We start from the raw sequence: 12,194 nt of genomic DNA on the forward strand, positions 1-12,194 counted from the left end.
CAACTGTATCAAAGGCAGCCGATAAGAGCACCAACACAACACAGTGACCAGAATCAGTTGTTAAAAGTATATCGTTAAAAACTTTTAAAAGAGCTGACTCTGTGCTACAAAATGGTTTAAAACCAGACTGAAAAACCTCTAAAATGTTATGTTCATTAAGAGAAGCCATTAGCTGATTATAGACTACCTTCTCAAGAATTTTTGAAATAAAAGGCAGTTTAGAGATAGGGCTATAATTCACCAGAACAGTAGGATCCAAAATCGGTTTCTTAAGTAGAGGCTGGAGAACTGCATGTTTCAGAGTTTTAGGAACAACACCTGAAGACAAGCTGCTATTTACAAGAGCAAGGACTGAGGGACCTATAGTAAGAAAACATCTTTAAATCTTTAAAAGTTCAGATCCTAATCTGAGCCTTTACAACCACATCAAATATGTCATACAAACATCATACTACCATCTAAAAAACATCGCTGCTGCTTGGTCTTTAATTTACTTTCTTTTATTATCTTCGTGTATGTTGTTTTTAAAGTTGCCTTGCCTGGCTTTTAAATAATTGGGGTGGAATAGCATCATCTGGGGAACCAGTTGGCCTTAAGTGACCAACCGCCTCCTGCAATGATTGCAAAGTCACACATTCAAAACTGTAAAACAGCAGAACAAGAAACAACGACTGAAGGGTCATAAGCAGAGGGGATGATCTGGGCCCTAATAGAGGCGACTTTCTCATCAAAAAAGTGTAAAAAGCTTTCACATACAGTAGGTGAAGTCTCCATAAAACCACTATGTGGATCATTTAGAACAGAGTTAATAGTTTTAAATAAAACAGCAGGATTGTGACTGTTTGATACAATCAGATCCGACAGGTGTCTTCTTTGGGCGTCTTTTACAATCCTTTGATAACGCCGCCAGCATTCCTTCAATATTTGGAGCGACGCCTGTAATTTGTCCTTTTTCCATTTGCATTCAGCTCTGCGACAGTCTCTCCTGGCAGCCCGAGTGACCTCATTTAACCAGGGTTCACACTTGGATTTTGGAAGTCTAATTTTTAGTGGTGCCACCGAATCCAGAACTGCTTTACTGGTAGAATAAAACCAGTTGCTGAGTTCCTGGGTGTTATTTCCCACAGCCTCTAGGATGGTACAGTTCTGATTAAAAACAGAAGAAAACTGACCAGCAGTAGAAGGATTAAGAACACGACAGAGCCGAGCTGCAATGCCTGCTTTAGCTTTAGCTTTAGCACAGGACAGCGTTATCTCAAGTAAAACAGGCATATGATCAGAAAACAATGAGTCACCAATCCCTAAATTAAAAACAGGTAGACCATAAGATAAAACCAGGTCAAGAGTGTGGCCGTGCTCATGGTTAGCACTAGTCACAGACTGCACCAAATGAAAAGAATCAATAACATTAAGAAATGACTGAGCCACAGACATGAATATTAAAATCACCAACAATGAGAACTCTGTCATACCTCAGCATGATATCAGCCAAGAAATCCGAAAAATCCTTTATCAAGTTTCTGTTGTACTTTGGTGGCCGATAGACCGCCGCACATAGCACAGTGTGAGAGCTGCCAAGTTCAAATAGGCTAAGCTCAAAGCTACTAAACGAGAGTAGAGGCAACTGTTTACAAGCAAAACAACTTTTAAAAACAGTCACTATTCCTCCACCGGAGCCCGACAAGTTCATTAAAGATCCTGGAGTCACCCGAACCACTTGTCCATGATTCTGTTATGAATAATCCTTGAGAGGAAAAGAAATCCCTAATGATGAAAGTTTTATTTGCCAGCGACCTGGCATTAACCAAGCCGATCCTGGCAGAAATCAGCAGCTCTGCACCATCAGCTGGTGTCCGAGACTCCCGGCAAAGAGGCCGCAGGAAGCTGTGATTCACCCTGCGTCTTCAGGGCCGAGAAGCGCAGGGACCACGGGACAGGAATACTCCATGTTGGCCTCCACTGACGGGTACCAGACAGGCGTCCACAGGATCTAGCGCACAAAATGGGCAGGAAAGGCGAGGCACCAGCCCGCACATCCTGAACGAGGCCGAGAAACTACACCGCAAAGCAGCCTTTAATCGTACTAGCTGACCGCTGCGATTTCCACGGTGAGCTCTCTTCCGTCGGAAAGGTCGAGTCCAGAATCGACACAGGTGAGTCGGAATGCCTAACAGCAGGGTTGAGTATTTGTCTGTAGTATAAGTCCTCGATAACAGATTTCCAGTCGAGGCTCCAATGTCCAGCAATGTTTGGTGATCATACATAATCAGAGAGGTTACACTTGTAATAAATTAAAAGCGGAAAACAGACAAAGGCAAAACAGGAGGAGCATCAGACGGCAAGCCTCAAACACCGGTGCCATCTTCCCACTATACCAAACCCACCAACCTATATGCTAGGCTGGTGGGTTTAGTATGGAAACCAAGGTCACATCTGGGAAAGAAGGAAAGAACGAGAGGACCAAAAAAACAGAAGAGTGTGGGTTCTATGTGAGAGGCTCAGCACAGCTGCCACAAACTGTTGGGCTGCAGACAAAAAAAAGTGGTGAAAAATGTATTTCATTGTGCTGCTAAAAAGGGCTCTGGGAACGGCGGCGGTGGCCTGTTTGAAAAGCGGCGTTAATATGTCAAGAGGTTTGACCTTAGCCAGAACAATGCTACTGGACAGAGAGCACACAACTAGAGCTACGGCCACGGAGGAGAGATGGGGCGGGGCCAAGCGATGGGAAACAGACTCTGCTTCCTGTTTTTCTTTCAGTATTGTTTCCTTCCCAGCTTGACCTGGCCTGATGGACGTGTGAATGTGTGTGAGGACTGTGAGGTACGGGGAAATGACCTGTGTGTGTGTGGGCGTGTGCGTGCGTGTGTGTGTGTGAACTTCAACCAGGCTCCTGACTCTGGACAGTCAAACAACCCATTCTGCAAACTCTTGGTAGTGTTGGCATTGGTCACGGTGGGCAGCATGTGCATCTGCTTTTGAAATTCGCCACGGCTCATAAATCCAAGATTTTCTTTTACTCGACATCCATAACATTTTCAGCAGAATTTCTAGTTTTGCACCTGTTTCTCTCAAAGGGATGTAAAACAAGAACCTCGCCAACGTTTACTGTTCTGTAACCGATCTTGGCTGTTCTCCAGTTTTCTGAAGAAGTTGTTCTTAGGAGGTCTCGCAAAACAATTTCACATCTTAAGACTTTATAACCACAAACTGAAATAAACGGCAAGGCAAACATAAACATTCAGAAGTCCCCTAATTAGTGAATATAATGAACCAAACATAAAAACCAAGCGTTAAGCTGGTGGTTGGGTTACAATTCTTATTATATATATTCATATGTTGCTTGTTGTTCTGGTTTCTTGGTTTTGTTTTTTCTTTCTGCAGGTTTAGAGGCAGAACTAGTTGACTTGTGTTCTCTCTATGCTCATTTCTCTTTTTTCTCCTCTTTTTTTTAAAACTTTCTTGTCTCCTTTCTTTTGTGTGCCCCTGTCCATCCTTTGGGTTGGACGGGGAAAATTCTAAAAATATTTCACATTAATATCAAGAGGAGCATATAATGCTGTAATGCTCCACTCATGAAAGTAAATCTGTCGAGTCTGACCTCGACACACCGACAACAATTCTGAATGCCAGGACAGGACACGTTTAAAAACAGAAAGAAATGGGCGTGCTGTGGTGGCGTAGGGGATAGCTCAACCCACATTTGAAGGTCTTGAGTCCTCGACTTGGCCGTTGCGGGTTCAATTCCTGGACGCGGCGACATTTACTGCATGTCTTCCCCCCTCTTCCTCCCTCTTTCCTGTCAGCCTACTGTCATATAAGGGACACTAGAGCCCACAAAAAGACCCCCTGGTGGGGAGGAAAAAAATAACAGAAAGAAAAGAAATACAATGTAGGTGTCCTCACTTTGAGCTCCACGATGCTCTTGTTGTCCTTGGATGTCAGTTTGGGGTCCTGGAACAGGGGGTCCTCCACATAGATCAGGTCCTTCTGGTCTGTCAAGTAGCCATCCAAGACAAATGCCACCTTGGTGACCACCGGCGGCTGCAGAGGTAGCTTAGCCAGGGAAGGCGTGGTGCACTGGATGGACGTCCGGTTTTCACCATACACACAGCTCTGAAGAGGACGCATACAGCAATGTTAGACAAACAGAAATGCTAGAAAGGACAAAGTCCCCAAAAACAATGATGTCTGTGTTCTCAGTTTGGCAACTTCTTTTTTGCACCAAACACATTACACAAGGCAACAGCTGCTCCCTAAGCGTTTTATCTCATACTGGCTTCAGAGTTTTTGTCCACATTTGGACCTCCATGTAACAAACAAACAAACATGTTACAGGATGGGAAGCAGAACAAATCAATCAAACAGCTGCAGCTGATCCAGAATGCTGCTGCTGGAGTTCTCACTAAAACCAGGAAGATAGAGCACATAACACCAGTTTTAAAGTCTCTCCACTGGCTCCCTGTAGCTCAAAGAATAGACTTTAAAATATTGTTGTTAGTTTATAAATCACTGAATGGTTTAGCACCACAATACAATAAAGATCTGCTGTTGTATCAACCTTCCAGAACTCTCAGGTCTTCTGGTTCTGGTTCTGCTCTGCATCCCCAGAACCAGAACCAAACGAGGAGAAGCAGCATTCAGCATCTATGCACCAAAAATCTGGAACAAACTTCCAGAAAACTGTAAAACAGCTGAAACACTGACTTCCTTTAAATCTCAACTAAAAACCCACTAGTTTAGAGTTGTATTTGAAACGTAATCAATTGCAAATTTATTGATGGAATCTGACTTGATGTTGTGTTTTTAATGTTGATTCTATGTTGCATTGTGTTTTTGTGTTTGATTTGATGTAAAGCACTTTAAAATGGCTTGCTGCTGAAATGTGCTATACAAATAAAGTTTGATTTGATTTGATTTTATGCACTGTGTGTACCTTTAGATTTTCCTTTAAGTAAAACAGAAAAGAATATTTTATTTGTTATCTAACCCTCTTTACTATTAACAACATTTAGGAGAAAAAAAGATTTATTGTGTCAAAACATCTTGTATGTAGTCCTGGATGTCGCACATAGCCTAAATCTTATGGGTCAGTTTACTTTTGTAAATTTGGCGGCTTGGCACTTTTTGTGTAAGGTAAAAATGAACAAGCAGAGTTTGAATCCTCCCGTAGTTCTAAGATCGGTCATGTGGATCCTTCCAGAGCTTTTTACCGTGTGCGCGGTTCTGACGGATCACCGGTTTATGTGTGTGTGTGGTTTGGTTTGAAGAGCTGACGGATCACCGGTTTATGTGTGTGTGTGGTTTGGTTTGAAGAGCTGACGGGTCACCCGGTTTATGTGTGTGTGTGGTTTGGTTTGAAGAGCTGACGGGTCACCCGGTTTATGTGTGTGTGTGGTTTGGTTTGAAGAGCTGACGGGTCACCCGGTTGTACAACTGTTTAACCTGCTACTGTTCACACCAATGATGTAAAGATGACAAAACCTTCATACAAACACGTGTTTTAATACCGGCGATTTCTGTATTCAGCTGTTCTTAGGTCGGCTGCAGGCATTTATCCTCTTTTACATTTTTTCAGATTCCAGTTTTGAAAACAGAATAAACTCCATTCCGCCATCTAAATGCTCTGTGTAAAGCTGCCTTCTGCATGTTCCCCACTGACAACTTAACATTTTTATCTGATTATTCCCCACCTAATCTCTATGACCGCAGCGCATTTAATAGCAATCATCAAATCTAGCCAGACCGCAGTGCATGGTAGACCCGAAAACGTTGTCCTCCAGGTAAGGGGTGTTTACTGTTTACATCACGGAAAATTGCGACAAACCCACCGAATTGATTGACGGTGCCATCACATCAATTGTGCGTGCCTGACATTCAAAGTGCGTAACAGAGGTGACCAAACAGCCCATGACCCTCCCACCTCAAAAATGAATCTGGTGCCGCTGACAACAAACAGGAGATTTAATTTCATGCTGCTAATGTGGTTTTAGTTACTCTTCCATTTTATGTCAGTTAAGTTTTTAATAAGAGTCACTGAAACCGTTTTGGTTTCAGTGACTCTGGAGTTAATGGGACGAGATTGTCTCTGTGCTAGTAAAGCATGGCGGGCCGCCAGTCTTATAATACACATGGGGAAACCCTGCAGAAGTGTTCAACATATGTCTGAATTCTCTGTGTTGCAAAAAATGCTGTTCTATGATCCTGCTGATCACTCCTTTTCTTCATAACAATATTTGGTAGGGCTGCAGCGACTGCAGTTTTCTGGCTGATCTCCCATTACTGATCTTTAAAAAAGCCTGACTTGCTGGTTCTGACGTTGGTCGATGCTGATTCTTTTTTTCCTGAAATGACCTGGTGGAGCAGTCTCGCAGATAAATATCTCTCAGGAGGAAACAGAAGAGGACAGTGGCTGATTTTTAAATCTTTGTTGAGGTACATGAGATCAGGGGATAAGATTGGATTCACGTGTATCAGTTGATCAACAATCTCCGAAAATTAAGAAAATCAGTACAGACAAATCGGCTGGCTGATTAATCGGTGCACCTACTGGTTTTTTAGTGGCACTGTAATTTTGTATCAAGAAGTGAATGCCTAATTTATTTATTTTTTCATATTATTGTATTTTTTAAAAGATGTCCTTATCTCTACTGGCCAGTAATGACAAAATAAACATATTGCAGTTATATATAAAAACCATTTAAGTTTTTAGTGTCCTTTTTTCTGCTGCAGTTTTTTGATGTCAGGTCTCTTAAGCAATATGTTGCTCAACTGTTGCAGTAGCAGTGCTTACACTACCTCCATCCTACATCTTATCAGTTTAGGGGGTGGACAGGCTTCCATGACAACTGTAGTAATTCAGTCACACAATGTAAACATGGGTTACTCTTACCATCAGGACAGGAGAAAGCATGCTGGTGTGTGTGTGTGCTGAAAGATCAGTGCTTATATTTGCTCTGCTGGAGGCAACATGTTTACCTTCTGGAGTCCAGAGTAACATGCATTCAGCAGTCAATAACCCACATGTAAAAGGGGTTAGAAAAAAGAAACACTGTTGACATTGATGTGCTTCCTTTCACCTTTGACAACAAGCAATGACACCTATACTCGGTTGCTTGGTGAACAAAAGTGACTTGTTTCAAAATAAGACATATTTTAATTATTTAGATAAAAATCTCCCTAATGGGTTCATTTTTTTAATAATGATTGTTGTGGCATTTTGTTCCCACTGTAGGTGAATTTACCCATTGCCTTTATATACAGTTCCACTCGATTCTCATTTCTCTTCAGGGTTCCATATGGGATTCCTCCCATTGAGTTTGATTTCTCTGGTAGAGTTTCAAGTATGCCAACCGGCAAACAGAAGCAGGAATTGTTTTTGAATTGCGGTCTGCCTTTATACGGTTGTAGTTTGGCAAAGTCAACAGAGTCATTCCGACTTTAATTGGTCAAACATTGAGCGACTAAAATTGAAGTTGGCTTGGTTGTTCACAGGCAGCTAACTTCTGGTAAATTCCTACCGTTATTTCCTTTATGATCAAACTGCTGCATTACATAAGTTAAGACATTAACAATTGGCTAAAATCAGATCCAATCATTTTAAACTTCAACAGAAAGTCATCGTTTCTCAATAGCAGAGGTTCCAGATTCTGTACGAAGAAAAGTGTAGAACAAAGGACTGATTATACCAGGCAGGAACGCAGTTTTTACGCAATAATGGCTTACATTTGATTACAGTTCTTCTTCTTCTCTTTTGACAAATTGTCTGTCTTTATTCCATGCTGTCCTCTACATCTTCTATCGTCACTCCAAATAACTCCCTGTCCTCTCTCATCACATCCACCAGTCTCCTTTCTAGTGTTTCCATTAAATAAAAGAAACATAACCAAAATCCCACCTGATTAAGGTTTTTTCATTAGTCATTAAAGTCTAATAAAAAAAATAAGTCATTAAAAAACATTATCCTCCAACTACTTCCTGTCGTCTTCTTTTGCGCATGTGGTAACATCTGGTGGTTGATCATGTGGCTCTTGTGGTGTGAAAAACATGTTTCCATTGCAGTTTTACAAGAAGAACCACTTTTGATACAGCTGAATGAGCACAGTGCCAAAAGGCTTTATTGAAAAACAATTATTTTGTGTTTCCATTAACCTGATTTATTTTACAAGTGTCAAAATGTGCAATTATATGACCAATGGAAACACAACTTCTGTCCATCCTCTGAACAAGTCAAAAAAATCTCAGGCTGGCCTTAAAATGATATTTCGAATGCCCTTTATTATTTTGTGAAAATAAAACTTTTCTTTACAAAGGAGAAATATAAAAAAGGTCATATGTATAAAAGCTGGATTCTGCAAAGTGGAACTGAAAAGTACTTTGCAAACTGGATAAAATCTCACTTCGAGCACTCGGGTCTGTTTTCTTCCTCCCCGAAGAGCGCCGCTGACAGCAGCAGCACTTCCTGTGCGGCTGAAACCTTTGACACCCGGAGCGAGCCGTGGCAGTCCAGATGGACGCGCACAAACAGGCCAAAACCACGCAGGCATAAAAAATGACTGTGTTTATGTGTGTAAGGGGCAGAACAAGCAGGAACCAAAACAGTCCAGTAAATCCGACTCATACCAGCGGAGAAACAAACAGGGCCGTACGGTACGGCGGGCCACCGCCGGCCCGCTCCGCGCCGCCTTCCCCCGGGCACAGCAGAAAGGAAAAATACCCAGTGAATTAGAGGAAACCTCAGTCATTTTCATTGTTCGGTCGCTGTCTGCTCTGAAAGGCAGACGAGGCTGGGAGCAGCTGTAAATACAATCGCTGGCTGGCTGGCTGAGCGGAGCAGCTAGCCGGACCAGAGCTTAACTGTGGAGGTGATGAGAGAAGCAGCCATCCCTGAATCTCTGCCGACCCCCAACGATCGTTAGTAGGAAAAAAAAGCTGGAGAGTTGCAATAAAAGCATTTCTCAAATCTAGAGTGATTTAGAAGTTTGACTCTGTTTTCTGCTGTGTGATCAGTTCCTTGGGTCAGCCTGGTTTCCATTACTGTAGATTGTTATGGATTTCACACTTCCTTATTTTGACAATAATTCATTTGTATTGCATATGAATGGATGTATCTATTACAGATTGTTAGGACAGAAAATGCAGAGATAACCGGACATAATGTGAACAGCAGCTCAGCCTTTCAGCAGCCCGAGGCGAAAAACCGTCCTGTTGTTTTGCTTTTGACGTTATAACACTGTTCACCTGACGGCAGCAGAGTGAAAACTTTACTTGGAGGCTGCAACGAGTCTGACAACAGATGTACATATATATATATATATATATATATATATATATATATATATATATATATATATATATATATATATATATATATATATATATATATATTTATAAATATATAACAAAATTCTGTATGAAAGCAGTATATTCTTAACAATCTAGTAATAAAAATAAAGAAGTACAAAAACCACAAAACAAAACAAAAAAAATTATAACAGCAAGTCAGGAAAATTATCCAAAGAACTGATTACACTGCATTGAGTCCAACTTACACTTAAGGATGGTATTACCTGTCCCTAAGAGCATAGTTGGCATACTAAGAAACTGAGCGAGTGTCGGGGTTGACCTTGGATCGAGTAAGATAGTCCAAAACCGGCTGCCAGATACTACAGAACTTAGAGAAACCCACAACATCATATCATAGCCTCTCCAAATGGAGATTCTCAGTGAAGTTGCTCAACCACATTTTATACTGAGGAACCTTGTTAGTTTTCCAAAGTCTCAATATTCCTTTTTAGCTGTCACTATTCCATACACCACAGTCGTTTGCATAGAAATGCTGCAGTTCCTCGAAGAAGGAGAGTGTCCAAACAATGCAATCTGGGGGTCGGGAACCAACACGCATCCGTAAACTTTAGAAAACAAGTTGAAAATCTCACAACAATAATGAAAGAGCTTGGGGCATGTCCAGAACAAAGGAGGTAGGGAGCCGTCCGCGGACTTACATTTACCACATTTTGAAGAAGTCAAAGGAAATATTCTGTGTAGGCCTGTCACGATAGCAAATTTTGCTGAACGATTAATTGTCTCAAAAAACTATTGCGATAGACGATAGCATTGTTTGAAGACCTTTTTACACTGATTTAATGGAAATGACATAATGTATGTGATTTCCAGCCAAAGATAAATACACTTTATTTTCAAAAGAACACCCAACACTGGAACTGATAAACAAAATAAACAAAACAACCAAAAATAAAAATAAAATTGATTCTCAGTCTCCATTAACAAAAATGTACTTGAATAAAAACGAAATAACATAAAGCCAAAGTGTAAATAAATACTGCATTCAACCAAAAGAGTGCAGATTATAAAGTCTGTTTACCATATTGCCCTTCAGTAATCATTAGATTTAAATAGATAAGATGGGCACATCTGACCACCTGATGCAATAGTTCACACTACATGTTAGTTCACACCTACATTTTTCCCTTAAGACAATCTAAGAACTTTGATCGTTCTTAGATTGTCGCTTGTGATCATCCTGTAGTGTGTGGTGTGTTACGGTAGATCGTTGTGGTCCCTCCGATCTAAATCAGGAGTTTTCCCCGCTGGGATCGTTAACGCAGCCTGTTGAATGTGACAGGTAGCCAATCAGAAAGCGCGGATTCTCCTCCTGCTTTCTGAGGGGAAATTACCGAAGGGAATCCCAAACAGCTGACACGGCGCAACCCGAAGTCCAGCGGACATTGGAGATGATATGTGGAAACATTAATGGTTATAAAAAATTTCGTAGAAAGAATATAGAAATGACGAGGGGAGGAGTTGGAGCGAAATCGCTACGTTGATGAACCCGGTAACGTTTCAGCTGTTCTTCGTTAACGTGATATAAATAGGTTCTAATGATTTTCATTCAGTCAGGACGTTACGCTGACACTAGAGCCACATGCACTGCAGGTAGATTGTAGTAAAGCATTGATTAATGCCTGGTTTTAAAATTAGTTAACTGAACTTGTAGCCATTATTTTGTGCCCATTGTTGGACACCACAACCAGATGGAACCCGATGGAACCATTATACCTAGGATTTCTGTCGGCTAACGTGTGATCTCTCAGATTTTGAAAATGGGCCGACAATCGACCGACAGCTCTAAGATGGTGTCATGTGCGAGCAGCGGAGTTGAGCCTCTTTTCATTTAGCGTCATCAACAGAAAGAGAAAAAGGCTGGAAGAGACGATAACGCCGATAATTAAAATGACGTAGATAGTTTTAATTTATCGTACAATTAATCAATATGTCATTTATCGCGACATGCCTAATTCTGTGTAGTTTAATTTTAGAATAGTGGAGTCTATAAAACACCTTGAACTGAATTAACTGGTCTCTTGCATTGATAGGGTATTTTCTAATACTAATGGCGAGGGGCTCCATAGCGACAGCGAAAATCAAGTGGCTAAGGGGGCAACCCTGATGGGTTCCCCAGTGTTGCGGAAAGGGCTGTGACTTGTTCTGTTTTGTAAGGACAGAGGCAGATGGATGAGAATATATTGTTTAATCCAAGACACAAATTTATCACCAAACCCAAACTCCTCAAGTACAGACAGGATGTAGGGCCACTCCAATTGGTCAAATACCTTTTTGGCATCAAGGCAAAGAGCCGCTCCCTTAAACCTACTGTCATATTTATGACACACAATGTTCATTGACCGTCTGATATTAAAAAATGAGAACCTATTAGGAACAAAGCCTGTTTGGTCTGGGTGTACAATAGAGGAAATATGTTTATCTAACCTATTTGCCAGTACTTTAGCCAAGATTTTAATGTCAGAATTCAATAATGAAATAGGGCAGTTTGATGAAAGCTCAGTCTCCTCCCTGCCTTCTTTACGTATTAAAGTTATATTGGCTTCATACATGGCAGGGAGAAATTTACCTGAATCAAGAGAATGAGTGAACATCCTCTGAAGGAAAGGAGCAATCCTTATAGAGTTCAGTTCCAAAATCATCAGGCCCTGGGGCTTTGGTCTTGGGGAGTGCTTTAATTACATCAAGGACCTCTTCCACAGTGATGTCTGCATTAAGATCCTCTCGAGCGGATTCACTCATCTTAGGGAGATTTAGATCTTTGAGCCAGTTTGAGATATTTCCTTTTGCCTTAGTCGTTCATTATATTCTTTAAAGGAGTCATTTATACCTTT

At 41.2% G+C, this 12,194-nt stretch overlaps 1 protein-coding gene across 1 annotated transcript in view; it reads right to left on the reverse strand.

The window, feature by feature from the left end:
- met (MET proto-oncogene, receptor tyrosine kinase) overlaps positions 1–12,194 on the reverse strand; it is a 106,588-nt gene that overhangs the window by 34,212 nt on the left and 60,182 nt on the right. The window contains exon 11 of the mRNA XM_044125753.1: positions 3,904–4,113. Coding sequence (XP_043981688.1) covers positions 3,904–4,113 — 210 coding nt within the window. The remainder of the gene's footprint in view (positions 1–3,903; positions 4,114–12,194) is intronic.

Source organism: Gambusia affinis, linkage group LG08 (assembly GCF_019740435.1).
Source record: "Gambusia affinis linkage group LG08, SWU_Gaff_1.0, whole genome shotgun sequence".
Taxonomy (NCBI): Eukaryota; Metazoa; Chordata; class Actinopteri; order Cyprinodontiformes; family Poeciliidae; genus Gambusia; species Gambusia affinis.